The following is a 16450-nucleotide window of genomic DNA, read 5'->3' on the forward strand; positions in this document are numbered from 1 at the left end:
TTCTTCACAGTGAAGGTGACAGAGCACTGGAACAGGCTGCCCAGGGAGGTTGTGGAGTCTCCTTCTCTGGAGACATTCAAGGCCCGTCTGGACGCCTACCTGGGCAGCCTGCTGTAAGGAACCTGCTTTGGCAGGGGGGTTGGACCCGATGATCTTTCGAGGTCCCTTCCAACCCCTTCAATTCTGTGATTCTGTGATTTATATCATTTCAGTTAATACAAATCTGTGAAATCAACCTGAAAGCCCAGAGAAGGTTATTTGACTTTGAACTTAAGTTCATCTGCAGCTCAGCCACAAATGCTGCCATTTTATTAAAGGCATATCCACTAAACTTAAGGAATTTACAAAGCCTCTTCTTTTAACATTTTAAGGCTAGAGACCAGTTATCATTTATATTTGTGCTTCTCTAAGTTCTAAGTTCTTGGAACAAGTGATGTCTCTCCAGTTGTAATCTTGCTGATTAAACTCTGCAAGAATGGTTCTTTTTGCTAAATAGTAGGATAACCTTCAGCAAAGCTATTAGAAAAAAAAGTGAAAAAGAGGGGACAAGTGGGTTAAGTTCTTATTATCCAGCACTGTAGAACACTAACTTGGAATTTTTTGATAAGCTTTTTTTTTTTTTTTAATGTCATTAAAAAAATGTACTGGGCTTAATTACAAGTTGGAGTCAGCTCTGCAACTCATGTGCATTGTCACCATTTTCTTCTTTTGGCTGTTCATTTTCTACAATAGCCAATAATGTTTTCTCCAATAAATACAAAATTTACTGTTAGCTCTGACAAAGTCCAAGGATGCAAAAGAAGGTAAATCACTCTACGCCTGGAACTACTACTTGTGTTTGTATTCTCTAAACTCTAGATCCACAAAGTCGGACTGAGTCTTCAGAACTTTAAAAAGTCCTGAAAAAAGTCCTGCTGCTGCCTCTTCTCCAAAATAACCAGTTTTCTAAGTGTAAATTTCTAACCCAAGGCCACTTTCTTGTCAGATTCAGGCACCTTCAAAACTAACAACAAGCTTGCTAGGCAAGGTGGTACCCAGGTCTCACTGAGGATCTGGGCCTGAGTGAAATCACTGCTGAAGACAACTGGGTTAAAAGTAACAATATCACAGAGAGACACTGAAATAGAAATGAGATGAAGGTTTTGGGTAGTCTGTAACAATAGCTGATTCAGGAAATTTTCTGGTCAAAGAACCATAAAACAAGTCCTAGCTATTTCTAATGAGAAAAATGAAAGAAGAAAATGTACTATAGTCAATAAATAAATCTTGACCTGAGGCCCAGGGTTCACGGCGTCAGATGACTAGGAGTTTTACAGGATGATTCAAAGTAATATAACTACACCCCAAAATGTAAGAAAAATAGAGAACATTGATACACAGTTCATTTCCATTTTTATCTAATGCTTTCAAAACAGACAAGTGAGAAAAAATACAAATGTTGATCAAATAAGTATAAGGAAAAATGAGGTTTTAATGAAGATTCGTAAGATTGCATCAGGTAGTCAAAAATCAGTGTTGCAAGTAAAGCAGGATGTGAGTCACACTTATTAGTAGGATGTTGTGTGAGTTCTGTCATGTAAACAAGTTATATTGGTCAGGCTCTACTACAGAAACACATACTGAACCAGCCTGAAATTTATGGTTGCCAGCATGCGGTACATCCTGGCTCCTTGGAACTAGATAGTGACAGCAGATCCACCTGCTTTGGAAGTATTACCAAATGAAAATCTCTACTAGCTAGTAGAAATATATTCCATATGACAAATGTTTGAGCAATATGATGTTATTGACATGTGCACTCTCATTCACTGCAAAATTACAACACTTCTTTTTCAAGAAAACTAATTAAATTTCTAACTTTCTCTGCCTGCAACACATTTTTGTGAACAATCTTCTTCTTTTTTTATCTTTTTTTTTTTTTAATAAGTGATTTCTCTAATAATCAGTTCATTACAAGGTGTATATATATACTATTGGCAAGATGCTATGCTTGAAAAACACAGTCCAAAATAATGTTCTTCTAGCTTGCATGGAAGAACACTTGTCCCTGTGAATAACAAAGGACAGTAACTTTGCCATTTGTGTATTCATCAAAATGGTGAAAGAAATGAATGCTCCTCATACATTTCTATTTAGAATTAGTGGGGAAAAAACAAACAAACAACAAAACAAACAACAATAACTACGACAAAACCAACCAAGAACCAGTGGAACCAACAACTGGGTACTTATATTTTTGAGCTGAGAACTGCTATGGAGACAAAGAGCTGTGAAACATTCATGCCTCCTGCCCACATTTGATTGAAATGGGATGTCCTGTCCAGACCCTTCACCACCTACTGGAAGAAGACAGGTTCATACTTTTTCTGATTTTATCGTTCTTGTTGCCTACCTGATAATTTTGCTTGCTAGCATGCTCTGTGGGCATTCGAAGCTGTACAGTATCAGTCTGACTAATGTTTCAGTTCTTGAAGCATCCCAAGACAGTTTATCAGACATCAACACTCATGACATTTTTCTGCCATGTATCTGTCCAATGTGAGGTGACTCAGAGAACAGAGGGGGAGCTTTACTCTCTAACACGTGCCTTGCTTGCAGGCAGGCCAAGCCAAAGTGCTTCCCATTGACCTTTGTTGCATTGCATGCTCCCTCTGCACAAATGTTAATGTATTCAAGACGTGGGAGAAGGCATCCTTGTGTGTACAAAGACTTGTGTGTACAGAAACTCTCCCATCCAGAGTCTCAACTTCTTTCTTCAACCAGAAAATAATTATCATGTTCACTTTCTGTAATTGATAAACATCTAATAATTTCTCTAATTTTCTTATTACTCAGTTCATGTGCTGAGAAACTAATTTATTTGCTTTGCTGTTAGTTACATTTCGTCATTGTCACTTTGCAGGAGTTTCCAATATGCTGCTGCTAGTTAGGTTTTCACCTCCAATAGTAACTTGCTTTACTGGTTTTCTTTGTGATGACTGGAGTCTCTTCTTGGCTGCCCGTTATGATTCAGGGGGGTATAACCTGTCTCATATAATGAGTAAACATCCCAATAAGACTGAAAGGGGTTTTGTATCCACCCCATTATGCCAGTGATGCCTTACTAGGTGAGCATTGTGAGTGAATGACATAGTAGTGATAGGACTAGAGGGAATGGCATGAAGTTGACCCAGGGGAGGTTCAGGTTGGAAATTAGGAGACATTTCTTTTCAGAAAGAGCAGTCAGGCATTGGAATGTGTTGCCCAGGGAGGTGGTGGCATCACCATCCGTGGGGGTGTTCAAGGAAAGGTTGGACATGGAGCTTGGGGATGTGGTTTAGTGGGTGACATTGGTGGTAGGGTGATGGTTGGACCAGATGATCTTGAAGGTCTTTTCCAACCTTAATGATTCTGTGATTCTATGATTCTGTGTTGTAATGTGTTATTATTAAATATTTTTATTGTAGAGCTTTCATATTCATATTCTGAAGCTTTCCCATTTTTGCTCAGCTACGGACCTGAGCTACTCAAAATAAGGTACTGGTAAGGATCAGTTCAGGTCTAGGCACTTTAACCAGGGCAAAAAATGAAGCAATATTATATTCTAGCTCAGAACCTTTAAACACCTCACTGTAACCATATCATTGCTGAAATTCCCTAGCTGCAATTACAAGAAAACTAGCATGATAAAAAGCAAATATTAGGCTTGGCACAGTCAGACACCTTTGAACAATTTGTCAAATTCTGAATTTTCTGTGGATTAATAAAACTTGTCCATCAGAACGCAAAACTCCTTACCCTGTGACGTGCCTAATTGCATATTTTCAGGATCCTCCATGTAAGAGGCCCATGGCAATAATTAATACTTAATGCTGTAAAAACCGTTGCTTTGGCTGTTGCTTGGCAACCAGCATCCCGTAGGCTTCCACAGGGGCTTCGCATAAAGGCAAGAGAGGGAGCATTTTGCACTGCCAGGGCCACAGCAGCTTTGGGCTAGGCTGGCTGCTCCGTTCTGGCTGTTTCTGGAGTGATCGCCATAAAACAAATATCTCTTAAGAGGTTACATGCCTGAAAAGCCTTTTCAACGGCTAAACAGATGCCAAATGCCACACATGGTAATTTTTTCGTACCTCAAAACACCTGTTAGGATCAGAAATGCATCGGCTGTCCTCCTGTTATCTTCCAGTAACAAAGCTTTGTTTCCAATGGTTGCGTTTCTGTGGGTTCATTTCTACTTCTAACTGGAACAGTTTGCCTTCTCCGACAGGGCTGATTTATTTATTTATTTATTTATTTATTTTTACAATATATATATATTTTTGTACAAACCATAAATTGAATTTAAAAGAGGAGTTGAGATGCGAGGGGTTTTTATACAAATACCGCCGTATCTCACTGGTATATGCAGGATGAGTAGAGCAAATTTCCCTGAAATGCAGTCCTTCCCAGCTGTGAAAGCATTCCTTTTTGCTATTACTTTTTTTTTTTTTTAAAGTACCAGTTCACTTTTAATGCAATCTCTTTACCTTGGTGCAGGGACCTCTAAATCTCATTTAATTCAATGTATGTATTTATTCAGATGGCCACTTCAATAGGAGCAAACCAGTATTGCAGGTTTTCCTTTCTCAGTTACAGTCTCTGAACTGTTTTGTGGTCCTTAGCAAGTCGATCAACTTTTCTTAATCTTTGTTTTTCCATCAGAATATCTGCTCGGATAACTTCTGACTCAGAAGGACACTGTAATGCTTTAATAGCAGCTACTATATTAGCCCTTAAGGAAAAAAATACCAGTGTAGGAATGTATTTCATTTTGTTATAAATAATGCACAATTTATCTAGTTTTAAGCTAACACATTCAGCACCAGTTGGGTAGAAAAGATATAGCAAAAAAATCTTATTTTAAAATAATCATTTTATTAACAGGACTATGAGCAATCCTGTCCTGTGTTTCTATGAATCATAGTTGTAACTGCTCTCAAATAATAAAGTTCAAATATTATGTAAATATTCCTCATTGCAAATCCACCAACTTTCCTTTTTTTTTCATTATTTTTTATTTTTTTATTTTTACCTTTGTCCTTCAGCAAGATTATTCAGTGCTTTGAGATATTTTGTAAAGTCATTATATTCATACAGATTTCTGGCTGCAGCAGATCTTCTATAGAGCCTTGCTTTTATATTCATGCCCAGTCTTGACATCTCAGAGAAAACTGTCAAGGCACAGGAGGTAGGAGAGTTCCTAGCATCGATGGAAAGTTGATGAAACTTTGGAGCCTAAACACTCTTTTTTTATTGTTATTTTGGTTTGTTTGCTTGGTCGGTTCATTTTTTGTTTGTTTGTTTGTTTTTCAACACATTTAGTTCATGCACATTTTTAGAATTTCATTCCTGCCTAATTCCCTATAGGGTAGCCAACTGACACTTTGAGGACCAAAGTTGCATACAACCTAAGTGATGTAAAACATCTCAGTCTTGAATGATGAGCAAAATCCTAATAAAAGATTACCTTATGGATATCCAGAATTTAAACAGTACAGCTGAGGCAGAATCCATGATCCATCTTACTTAAAGAGTTTGGTGAAGTTGTACATTGAAAAATGCTTGGACTTACCAGGAAAGGCTAGAAAGGGTTTTCTCTCTTCTGCTCACTGCTTTTCCTCTCTTTGCCTCACTTATATGTAACTAAGTGAATTTTACACATACGCTGAAAGCAACATGAATTTTAATTTCATCTATTTTACTTGTGATTTCATGATCAAACTTTTTTTTTTTTTCTGGATTAAAACATTCAGCAGCTCTTGTGCTAGCCATAAATTTGAACCATGGACTTACATATGAGCTGCCTATCTTTATTTCAGGTCACTGTGAGTCTTGGCAATAAGATGATGTTAGTTCAGTTTATGGCACTCACACACTCTCAGATCTCTGTCTTTTGACAGAATTATTTTTCATCTTTGAGAGTATAAATAAGGAGTTACATTGCAAAGTTGGATTGCATCCATAAGTAAGTGCATTACTTTCCTACAGGCAAGAAATTTTGTTCCTTTATTCTAGCGAATGCATGTTTTCCAGGAGAGTGTTAACTCCTCAGCACAATGATTTCTGCTCTGTGTCAGCAGCACAGGAGCTAATTCTCCTGGGTTGTAGTTCTACAACATGTGTGGTGGAGCTAACAACCTATTGAAGCAGTTTTGTTTCATTAGCAAGGGAATTTCTCCCTAGTGGAGCATTTCAATACAAACAACATTTTATTACCAAGTCCCCATATAGAAGTTTAATTCGAGTACTAAGGTAGCTACCACCTTACTGGAACTGATACTTCTTGGCAATTGATTAACCTCCCTCGAGATTTGATTTCCACAATTACAGAGTAAAGCTCCTCTTGAAGCTGTTTCATGCACTGAGTGCCCACATACAATACTGCACTTGCACAGTGAGCTCTCAGAGCTATAGCTGAGCTCTGGCAGAAAGGGCAGCCTCCACTGTGTGCAATATCATTTCAATTCCAGCTGAGTTTCTTCTTAGATACAGTGGTCCATCTTGGCATTGGTACAGCTTCATCCCTACAGGGGAGCATTTAGTCATTCAATTTTGTTCCTAGGATGTCAGCAGCATTAGAAAATTTCAAAATTAACCTTTTGCATAATGAAAAGGGAGAAATGCCAAAACAGTAGGGAGAGATATCAATGGGTTCTTGCGGAAAAAAAGAGATTCTGAAAAAAAAGTGATTTAACAATCACTGAAAAAAATTATTTCACAGTATGGTGATTTGTGGGCTAAGAGTTAAATTCCAAAATGAGGTAGTGTACTTCCCAGCACTGCAGATCACTGCATAACTCCTGCCAGTGACGGAACAAACTCTTCCAAGTCTGGCAGTTGCAGCATGAATTCCCCTGCCTGTTGCCACTACAGCCAACGTGATCACAGCAGCATGCATTTTTCCTATGTCCAGAAAAAAATGTGTTTTTTTTTGCCTGGAAGTGCTGATGCCTGTAAAAGTACATTAGTCATCAGGTCTGCACAGGGAAACTGGTTCTGAGAAGTCTTGATTACTGCACCTTTATTTCTTCAGTTAGCAATCTCCTGCAGATCTGCTTTGTGTTCTTTACTGGTACCCAGTCTTCATGAGAAGATGAGTGAAAATGAGAAATACTATAGGGGTTTTAGTTTTTCTGAACATTTTTATGCATTTTCCATCTGATAATTTTAACTCTCCCATACCTTTCCAATACTTAAAACACTGCACCCTCTTTTTAGTCTTAATAGCAAATATGAATAACTCATTTTCCATAGTGAAACAGATGTAAAGCTAAAAAGTACCCAACTATTTCAGACATTGCAGCATAGATTTAAAGCATATTGATAGCCTAATAGAAATGTATAGATTTCAGCTCCAGGGAGATCAACATGTGATTTTATATATGTATATATATTTTATAATACAGACTGCAAAACTTACTCTAAAATAAATGTTGTTTCAAATTCATAGACTGTACCCATTTTTAGTTTCAGATTCCATTCTGGGCTCAGATTTCTAAAAGCTAGGCATACCAAACTCTTAAAATGTTAGGTTCCAGCTGGATCTAGCTTTCTTTCCACCTGTGTTAAAATGAAGTCTCATTCAGAATTCCCCTGCTCAAGGTAAATTTCTTGAATTGTCACCTGTAAGTTTTAGACATTCCCAAAATGTTATGCTACTGTCAGAATGATGTCACTCAAGGTAGAACCTCAACGATAGCAGTTTTCTCTTTATATGTAAAAGATACATTAAAATCTTGCCATTTTTTCTTTTAGTATGATGTGAGGTTTGCAGTAGATTTCAGTTTATGTTTCAAATATTAAAACGTTACTCATAAACATTCAAATAACATTTTCTGAGATGTCAGTAATGTTGACACACAACACCATTTTGATAGTTTTTCCCTTTTTGTCCACTTGTGCCTTTCTAAGCAGATTACAGCCAGTTTTCAACATTCCAGTCATGTGAATCACATCACTAGCTTATAGTAATATGCAGCACTGTTGAATTTATGCTCATAAATCAACAATTCCAATACTTTTTATTTAATAGCTATGCTCCTTGTGCATAGCCAACTAGAGCTTCTCTTCTGTTGTTGTTCACTGGAGATTCCATTTTGTTCTCAACAGTTTGATTTTTATCTCCTTTTCACCTTCCCTTTTGATGTCAGTTTAACATCCTCAGAAACAGCCAACATGGCTTCTAGAATAACAATTCTCTTTCTATTGAATTTCACTTGGACAGTGGAGTGCCATCTTCTAGAGAAAATAACCCTTTCTTCACAAAATCCCAGTTAAGGTTCAACAGAGTGTTCTGTGTTGCTTGCAGGTCTCCAAGAACAAAGGTCCCTGAAGTGGTAATCAGTGCAGCATTTGAATTATGTTGAATTCATATGAATTATGGCTTGATGAGTCCTAAATGAGGGTGATGGCAGAAATGCCTTAAGTTAGCAGTGGGGTGACATTTTAAAAGATTGTGAGGAGACAATGATTTCTGAGGTATCCGGGGGTTCAACATTTCCTTCTTGCTTTAAATTCAGGCACAGGTATGTATATATATAAATTTTATTTTTTATTTTTGAAAAGAATGAACAAAAATATCATTTTGCATTTTTGTTGTTGTTGCACGAAAATGGTTAGTAGCAAGGAAGTAATGCCTCAATACACTGTATGATTTAGGTACATAGCAGTTTGCTTCCCTGCCAACATACAGCCAAGGCATACATTTTCTATCACAGCAGTTGCGTGCTAATGGAGGGAATGAGCAGTGTTCAGCACAGCAGCTGCATCCTGTGAGTTGTGGACATCCCACCTCTGTGTGCCAGGTCTCTAATCATAGGAGAGGAACACATTTAAAGCTCAGCTCTAAGGCCTGCTCCTAGGCTTGGCCTTTCTTTCTGCTACTCAACACAAGAAAACTGGAGCAGCAGAAAAAGAGTAAATTACCTCTAGTTTGCCAGAGAAAAGCAACTCCTTTGCCCTACTGTAGTGATAAAATTATCTGTAAAAACCACTGGCAATTTCTCCTGCTAGCAAGGCTCTGGCTTGGCCACGCATTAAGATGTTCTATTCCACATAGTACAGGCATAGCAATGATAGTGCACTATGGGAGCAGTCACAATGTCATGCTGTCCCTCTCTGAATTCGCGTGTTATGTGTGCAGATGTTATACTACTGAAGGTGTAAAGCCAGTTCTGAGAGAAAAGATGTCGGTAGCACAAACAGAAACCAGAGAATAAGTGACACCTTGTCCAGTGATGCAGCACTAACAATAAAGAAAAAAAACACTTCCTAATAGAGAGTTGGTCCCAAGTCCGAAGCCATTCTTCATGCAGAAAAATCTCAAAGACTTTAGGGCCCCACTGCCATCACTGACGCAGCAATGATTGCTACACTGCATGAGAATCTACTCTCAGTAGCAGCTAGTAATATTCAATATGGATTTTAGTGCTCTCATGCCACCAGTATGTCTTGTTGCTGTCATTAGGGGAAAGAGTTAAGAAATACAAACATCCAGTAGAGGCTCATACAATTACAAAAATCAATAATATTTTCAAAATGTTGAGATGATTAATTTAGTGGCATAAAGAAATCTAGATCATTCCTCCTTCAGAAGCACGCCTGTCATCTTTTCGACCACAACAGTAGGTCAAACTACTTCCAACACTTCGACGATGTGCTGGATATTAGTTGTCTGGGGGCGGACTTTTAGTTGAAGTGTTGCTGGTCCATCTATCCTATTAATTTTTGTTGGATGAGATCTGAGTCTTCCACCCCCTTCTCTCTCAGAAATCATTTCTAAATTTATCTTCAGATGAGGAAAGAGAGAACAGTTTTCAAGCCTGAGATGGTAAGCTGTGACTAATCTAATATGCATTGTTATTTTGATAAATGTACACTCAGTAATTGATAAAATATCAGTTAAACCAGAGTTTATGATCTCAGCAGAGCAAGAGATAAATGATGCATCCTTTGCTACATTACTGCTGTGATGCAGATGGAGTTAAAGAATATAAAACTTACATGGTATGTCGTGTGAATGCTTTGTACCAGCTCAGACAGAAAAACACTTAGGTAACTGTGATGGCGAGCAGATGATTACAACACAAGTTAAACAACAGGGAAATATTGGCCATGATAATGGTGGACAGGATTCAATAAAAGATACTCTCAAACCAGTTAAAAAGCTAAAAATCATTTTGGAGTGGAGTAAATATGATGATATCCATATGAAACAAGTGACTTTTCAATGAGATTCTCAACGGCAAAGCACCACATACTCTTAGAACTTTATATAAATAATTAGTAATGTATGGTACTTTGCTCTCAATAAAGTAAGCAGTGGCAATATATTATGAAACCAACTAAATGGTATTAGAGTTCTGGGAACTGAATAAAATAAGTAGGTTTAGGCTCTGTCATCAATGGAGTTTCTCTGCTTCAGCAGTGAAAGGGATGTGAGCACTCACCACAGCTATAGAAAGTGAAAAACTTGAGTAGGAGGAAAGCTGTATGACTTTTAAGGAAAAAAAAAAAAAAACAACCAAAAAAAAAAAACCTAAAAAACTCCTAAACCCAGGGTGCATCTATTTGACTGGAGAGTTTCTGTGCACTGTAATGGATCCTGTACAATGAATTCTGCACTGTTCAGCCTACATTTGTATCACGGTTGTTTATTCCTCTTGTTGCTCTTGGTTCCCCTTCCAGCTATGCAGCTATGTATAGGGGAAAGTTCATATATGTTTTTACATATATCCTCAAATGCAGCATTCTTAGAAGAACATTTTTGCTGACTTTGATCAAGGGAAGTCATCAGTCTCTTTCTCCTGGTCATGGTGCCAAAGGAATTGGAAATAAACCTGAAAGTGAGGTGTCCCTATTAGACAAGGAGACCAGCAAGGCTCCTTGGAATTACTTGTGTTATATGTGGAAGTTATATGAGGTTGTAGAATAACCAGGTCCCAAGTTTGGCTTGTCACGGATTTGTTTCTTCTAGAGAAGAGTTCATTTAGATTTGGCCTATAGCTAGGCAGGTGGGTTCTCATTGAGGGGGAAAAGAGCTGAGGCAAGGCTTTGAGGAACATCTCCTGGAGGAAGGCATATGTTCTTGGGGGGCAGACATGCAGATAGCCTATGGGGTAGTGGGCTTAACATGATGGCCTGAAACTTCCTCTGGAGGGGTTAAAGCAGGCTTTGACTTAGGTACTGGTCTGGAAAGGCAAAAGGCAGCCCCAAGCCAGGATGAGCTCTAGGGCTGCTGCAGGGATGCTTTCTTTAACCTGGCCTCAAAGCACTAGGCCTGCACGAAGGTCCACCTCACAGAGGCTCTGAAGCCACTCCGGCTCGAAAACATGTCTGTAAACAAGGGCTGGTGACAGCCATGTGTGTCCCCCCCTCCACAGGGGAGGCGGTGGGAGAGGTGCTCTTTCCTGTCAGGCCCCCCAGAAAGAGAGAGGTGCCCTTCCCTGAAAGACTTCAGCTGGATCTAACCGGCCAGGTGAGCCAAGCCCACCGCACCGGATCTTCTCTTTCTTTCCCCCCTCTACCCTCTCTTTCCACTCTCCTCCTCCCAAGCCACGGCGGAGGCAGGGAAGGGAAGGAGGCGAGAGGTGCCTGCGCGGGGCCCGGGCCGCGCCGTGCCAGGGGCACTCCCCTCAGCCACCACCGCGGGCGGGCAGCCCGCCGCGGGGTCCCGCTCCCCCCTCCTCCGCCCGATGGCGGGGGGCGGAGGGGAGGAGGGGAAAGCGGAGCTCCCGCTGGCCCAGCGCCGGGATTCGCTCGCCCGGGGCGGCTCGGAGCGGCGGCGGAGGGGTTAAGCTCCCCGCTGCCGGTGGGCTCGGTGCCGGCGGGGAGGGGGTTAAGCGCCTTGGCGGCGGCGGCGGCGGCTGCCACAAGGCTCCGCGCCGCGCTCCGCGCCGGAGCCGTTCCAGCGGGAAGATGGCGACGGAGGGAGCGAGCGGCGAGCCGGGCTCCGGCGCCCGGGACGACTCGGCGGCTACGGCGGCGGTAACGGGCTCGGCTGGGCCGCGGGGGGTTAGAGCCGGCTCGGCCGGCCGAGGGGGTGCTGCGGGGATGGGACGAAGCGGCGCACGGAGACCTGCCTCCCCCGCTCCGTCCCTCCGCCCTCCTTCTCCCCCCCGGGGCGGGACGGGGCTCGGCTGCGGCCGAGGGGCGAGAAGAAGGGAGAGGCGCTGGGGGTCCCCCCGTCCTCCTTTCCCCACCCGAGGGGCTCCCCCCATTGTTCCTTCCCCGCTGTCTGAGAGCGGGGCTGGGCAGGGCAGGGCGCCGGGGTCCCCCCGGGGTCCCCCCGCTGCCTTCCCGCCGCTCCCCGAGCGGGCTGAGGCGGTGACAGCGCCCGGGGCCGGGAGAAACGTCGATCCTATAACCCTCCCCGGGCTGCCGAGCCCGCAGGAGCCTTTTTTTCTCCTTCCCTTCCCTTCTAGCGCCCCCCCCCACGGCAGCCGGGCAGAGCCCCCCGGGGGTGCGGGACGCCCCGGTGCCAGCCGGTGGCGGGGCGCGGGGGCTGCCCGCTCCGCTCCTTTCAGCGCGGGGCTGAGCCCCACACGGTGCCCCCAGCTCCCTGGGGCTCCTCACCCCCCTGCGAAGCCCTCCTTGGGTTGTGGGGGGGCTGCCGGGGGGCTCAGCTCCTGGGCATCGCCCGGCAGAGCCCGGGGTGAGCCCCCCGGCAGCGCCCAGCCCTGCAACCGAGCGCCGGGTCGGGGGCAATACAGCCGAGGAGCTGCGAGGTTTAGGCTGGGTCTTTTCTGAAAGCAACAACCCCAGAAGGCAGGATGGCGCTAGTTTCTGGGAAATTGAGGGTACTACTAGTGTGTGTGTGCCTATATACCCCTATATACCCCTATATACCCCTATATACCCCTATATACCCCTATATACCCCTATATACCCCTATATACCCCTATATACCCCTATATACCCCTATATACCCCTATATACCCCTATATACCCCTATATACCCCTATATACCCCTATATACCCCTATATACCCCTATATACCCCTATATACCCCTATATAGATACATATTCTTTTCTTCCAAGTAGGCACAAATTCTTATCTGAAGCCATGTTCCGGCTCTCCAGTTAATTTCACTTGCACATTTTAACTCCTGCGCTGTCACAGAAATTGAGTTTTACTTTAAAAAAATAAAAAGGTAAACCTTACGAAGTGAATCACATCGCTGTCTTTTAAAACAATGACATGGCTTTGATTTAAAAGAATATTGAGGTGATGATTCATAAAAGCAAAATATCAAATACTTTCAAGTCCTAGTTCTGAGTAAAAATTATACTAAATTCTTTAGTGTTTCATGTTCTTACTACCTTCAGAATTCAAAAAAGTAGCTTAATCAAGTACTGCTTTAATATTGTCCTGTTAGGCAATGCAGTATGAGCTGCTCATGCAATCTGATGTTCTCATTGTCATGAAGGAGTGACAGCTCTACACTGCACGCTTTTTCCCCTTACTATTAGAAATGTTAAATTGTCGATTTAATTTTATCCTTGGTATAGGGAAGTAAAAAGAACACTTACGGGCAATGAAAAGATTCCTAAAAAATATTTATACAGTACTCCAGTGTTCCTTTTGAAGGGTTACTGTGAGTAGCTTATTTTCTGTCTTCAAATTCAAGATATAAAATTATGAATTGGATCATCTTGCTTACATTTAGGATGACAATAAACATCTAGGTGGCTGTCTTGTAAGTCATGCTAAACTCAAGTTATAGTGAAATACTGTTTTCTGTACAGTTTTAGATTTAGTTCTCAGAATCCTGATTGCACAAATGGTGCAATGGAAAACTGTAGGAATAGCATTTGTAATAGTAATGCACTAATGTGCAATTTTTATGGTATAATCAGGAACTGTACACTGCAGGACAATACAGTAGGGTATCTTCATGCTGTAACTCTTGTATCTTCGTACACTGTCAGGTACACCATCAGTAACATCACTGGGGGAAAAGAAAGACTTGGTTTTTACTGTTTTTAGAAGCACTGTAGAAAAGGACAGAATGTGTCACCCAGCTTTCCCCCCCCCCCCAACCCATCCAAGAGAAAGTGATAGAAAAGCCTAGGCTGTTCTGTAGTGTTACATTTAGGAGCAAAGCTGAGAGTCTTGTCCTTCTGAGTTCCCTTGGATGGAGCACAGCTCTTGGTAAGCCCACCAAGTGGGCTTTCTTTCTTGCAAAATATTGGTATTTTTATTGTGATAAGGATGACAAAAATGGGATGGAAATGGTTTGGTCCTTTTTCATACCTGTACAGCTTGATTGGCTGAGCCAGTGAAATTGTGGTGGTGCAATTTGGACTAGAATTCAGGGAAAATATGCATGTGTTTTAAAACATCTTTGAATAACTTCCATCTGCATAATATCTACCAGTAATAATTATATAAGAGCAAGAAATAATTCAATTTGACCGTCTGTTTGTTGAAACATTGAACACCAGTCTGCTGTGCATGGAGGGCTGTCTTGTCACACATTATTGCTTCAGTGCAGGTTTAACAAACAGCATGAAAAGCCTCTTATAAATCAGAGAATTTGTTAAAGTTATTCAGTAAAATCTCTGGTTTTGATTTTGCTTGACCAGTGATCAAAAGCACAAACGGTATTTTTCTCCAGAAGGCAGTAGTGTCTGCTGGCTGTAAGGCTGTATGTATAGAGCACATTGGTGGAATGATATCTTGACTTCTCTAAAATGAGTAGGGATCTTTCTGTTGCCTTCATCAGTTAAAAGTTCATTGAGAATGATGTTTACATACTTGAAAAAATCATTCGGGGTCAGTCTGGGTTGCTGTGGATCAAGTAACAGCATAAGAAGTTGCACTACAGAAAAAAATTGTCAATATTAAGTGGATTAAAAATTGATGACTAAACAAAATAAATGGAGAGAAGTTCCATGACACTTTATGGTGACATGTTAGGAGGATTTTATACTTAGCTTGGTGTATTCAATATCTATCGATCTGCAAGAACGTTTGTAGTAGAATTGCCATTGTGGGCAGTGTAGTGACATGCTAAACGATGGTTTGATCAGGTCAGTTATACTGGCTGATGTAGATAAGTTGGAAAGATTCTTAGCTGAAAAATACTGCATGTAGCAGAAAATGAGACCATAACCCTTGAAAAGCAAAGACTGAGTCTCTTAGTAGGGACTGCACCCTGGAAAATTATTTCTTCCAAAAGGATTTTGATTAACTACCACGATCCTCATCTGACTACAGTGCAGTGGCAATGTTCAGAGAAGTTATTTTCCTCTGGTCAGATGCACAGTGCTGTTGGGGTGTTCCAACAGGTAGGTGAGATGCAGACACAGCACGGTCTGTTTCAGTCCTGCTACTGCTTTGCATCTCTACTGTAACGAGTGGCTGGTAACGATCCATCCATCGTGCAGTGGTAAAGTTCAAGCCTTGCTCCACAACCTCTTTTCTGCTCTGCCTCCCACTAGCCCTGCCTACATCCTGCCTTTTCTGTGCTGCTCAGCTCCACGGCTGGCAGCACGGCCTCTCTTCCCTTGTTGCAGGGGTCTGGGGGAATGGAAAAAGAAAGCCAGTGAATGTCGTCCACTTTGTAAATGCTCCTTTCTTTTCCAAACATGGGCCTGTCACGTTGCCTCTTGCTAAAGGAGAAGTGCAGAGGGGCAGTGCTGTGAGCCAGGTAGCGGTGTGGAGGGGCAAATCTGTGGGATTTAATACATCCTGCTTTTTTTCCCAGCTGCTTGGATGTTTGTGCAAGCGTAGGGAAGAGAGGCGTTGCTTTGGTCTCAGAGGTGGTATAGCAAGACAGGATGAGATGGAAATGAAGAAGCAGAAAAAGTAAAGAAAGAGCTCATTTTCGGAAGACAACAGCTGGAGGTCTGCCTCTGCACCCACTCCTCCCCAGAAAGGGAGCTGTAGATTTACAAGACCAGTGTCATCCTTGAATATGTAAACAGGAAGGAGTCAAGTAGGCTTAGGGAGGAGGCACTGCCTGTGTGGTGTGTGAATTATAGGTTTCCTGGGCATTGGGGTTTGGTTCTAACATAGCACAGGGAAAGGTGTGAAATTCTGAAAGGTTTAAAAATAGTTCTAAAGATAACTTGAAGAATGTGAACCTGTACCTGGATCAAATCATGCTATTTGCCTTAGAAATGGCCTTCAAGTACGTGACTTTCTGAACAGGAATTCCCTGTCAAGTTTAGTACCAGTTTAAGCATGGTCATCGAAGGACTGTTGTAAGCCTAGATTGATAAAAAAGACTTAGGCATCTCTTTCAGATGATTCGATTTCAGTGCAAGTTAGGTATCTAAGTACCTTTGTGGCTGTTCATAGATTGAAACATGTTTTAACAGCTATGAGAATATTTGGGTATGTGTAAAGGTCAGTGTCTTACTAATTTTGGAGGGGCTGTGGGCTGTTTGTTTTTTTTTTCTGTTGTTTGTTTTGTTTGTTTCTAAA

The 16450-nt window shown here is 41.7% G+C and overlaps 1 protein-coding gene across 2 annotated transcripts in view; it reads left to right on the top strand.

Annotated features, from left to right (window-relative positions):
* Positions 1-10987: 10987 nt before the first annotated feature.
* CTTNBP2 (cortactin binding protein 2) overlaps positions 10988-16450 on the top strand; it is a 91236-nt gene continuing 85773 nt past the window's right edge. Inside the window, exon 1 of one of the 2 annotated variants that reach the window (XM_083800035.1) lies at positions 10988-11494. In XM_083800035.1, the coding sequence (XP_083656161.1) occupies positions 11378-11494 (117 nt within the window). In that variant the 5' untranslated portion in view covers positions 10988-11377. Of the gene's footprint in view, positions 11495-11564; positions 12004-16450 lie in introns of those variants that run through there. The other variant, XM_083800036.1, reaches the window with a different exon arrangement.

This window comes from Anser anser (genome assembly GCF_964211835.1).
Source record: "Anser anser genome assembly, chromosome: 1".
In the NCBI taxonomy this organism is placed as follows: Eukaryota; Metazoa; Chordata; class Aves; order Anseriformes; family Anatidae; genus Anser; species Anser anser.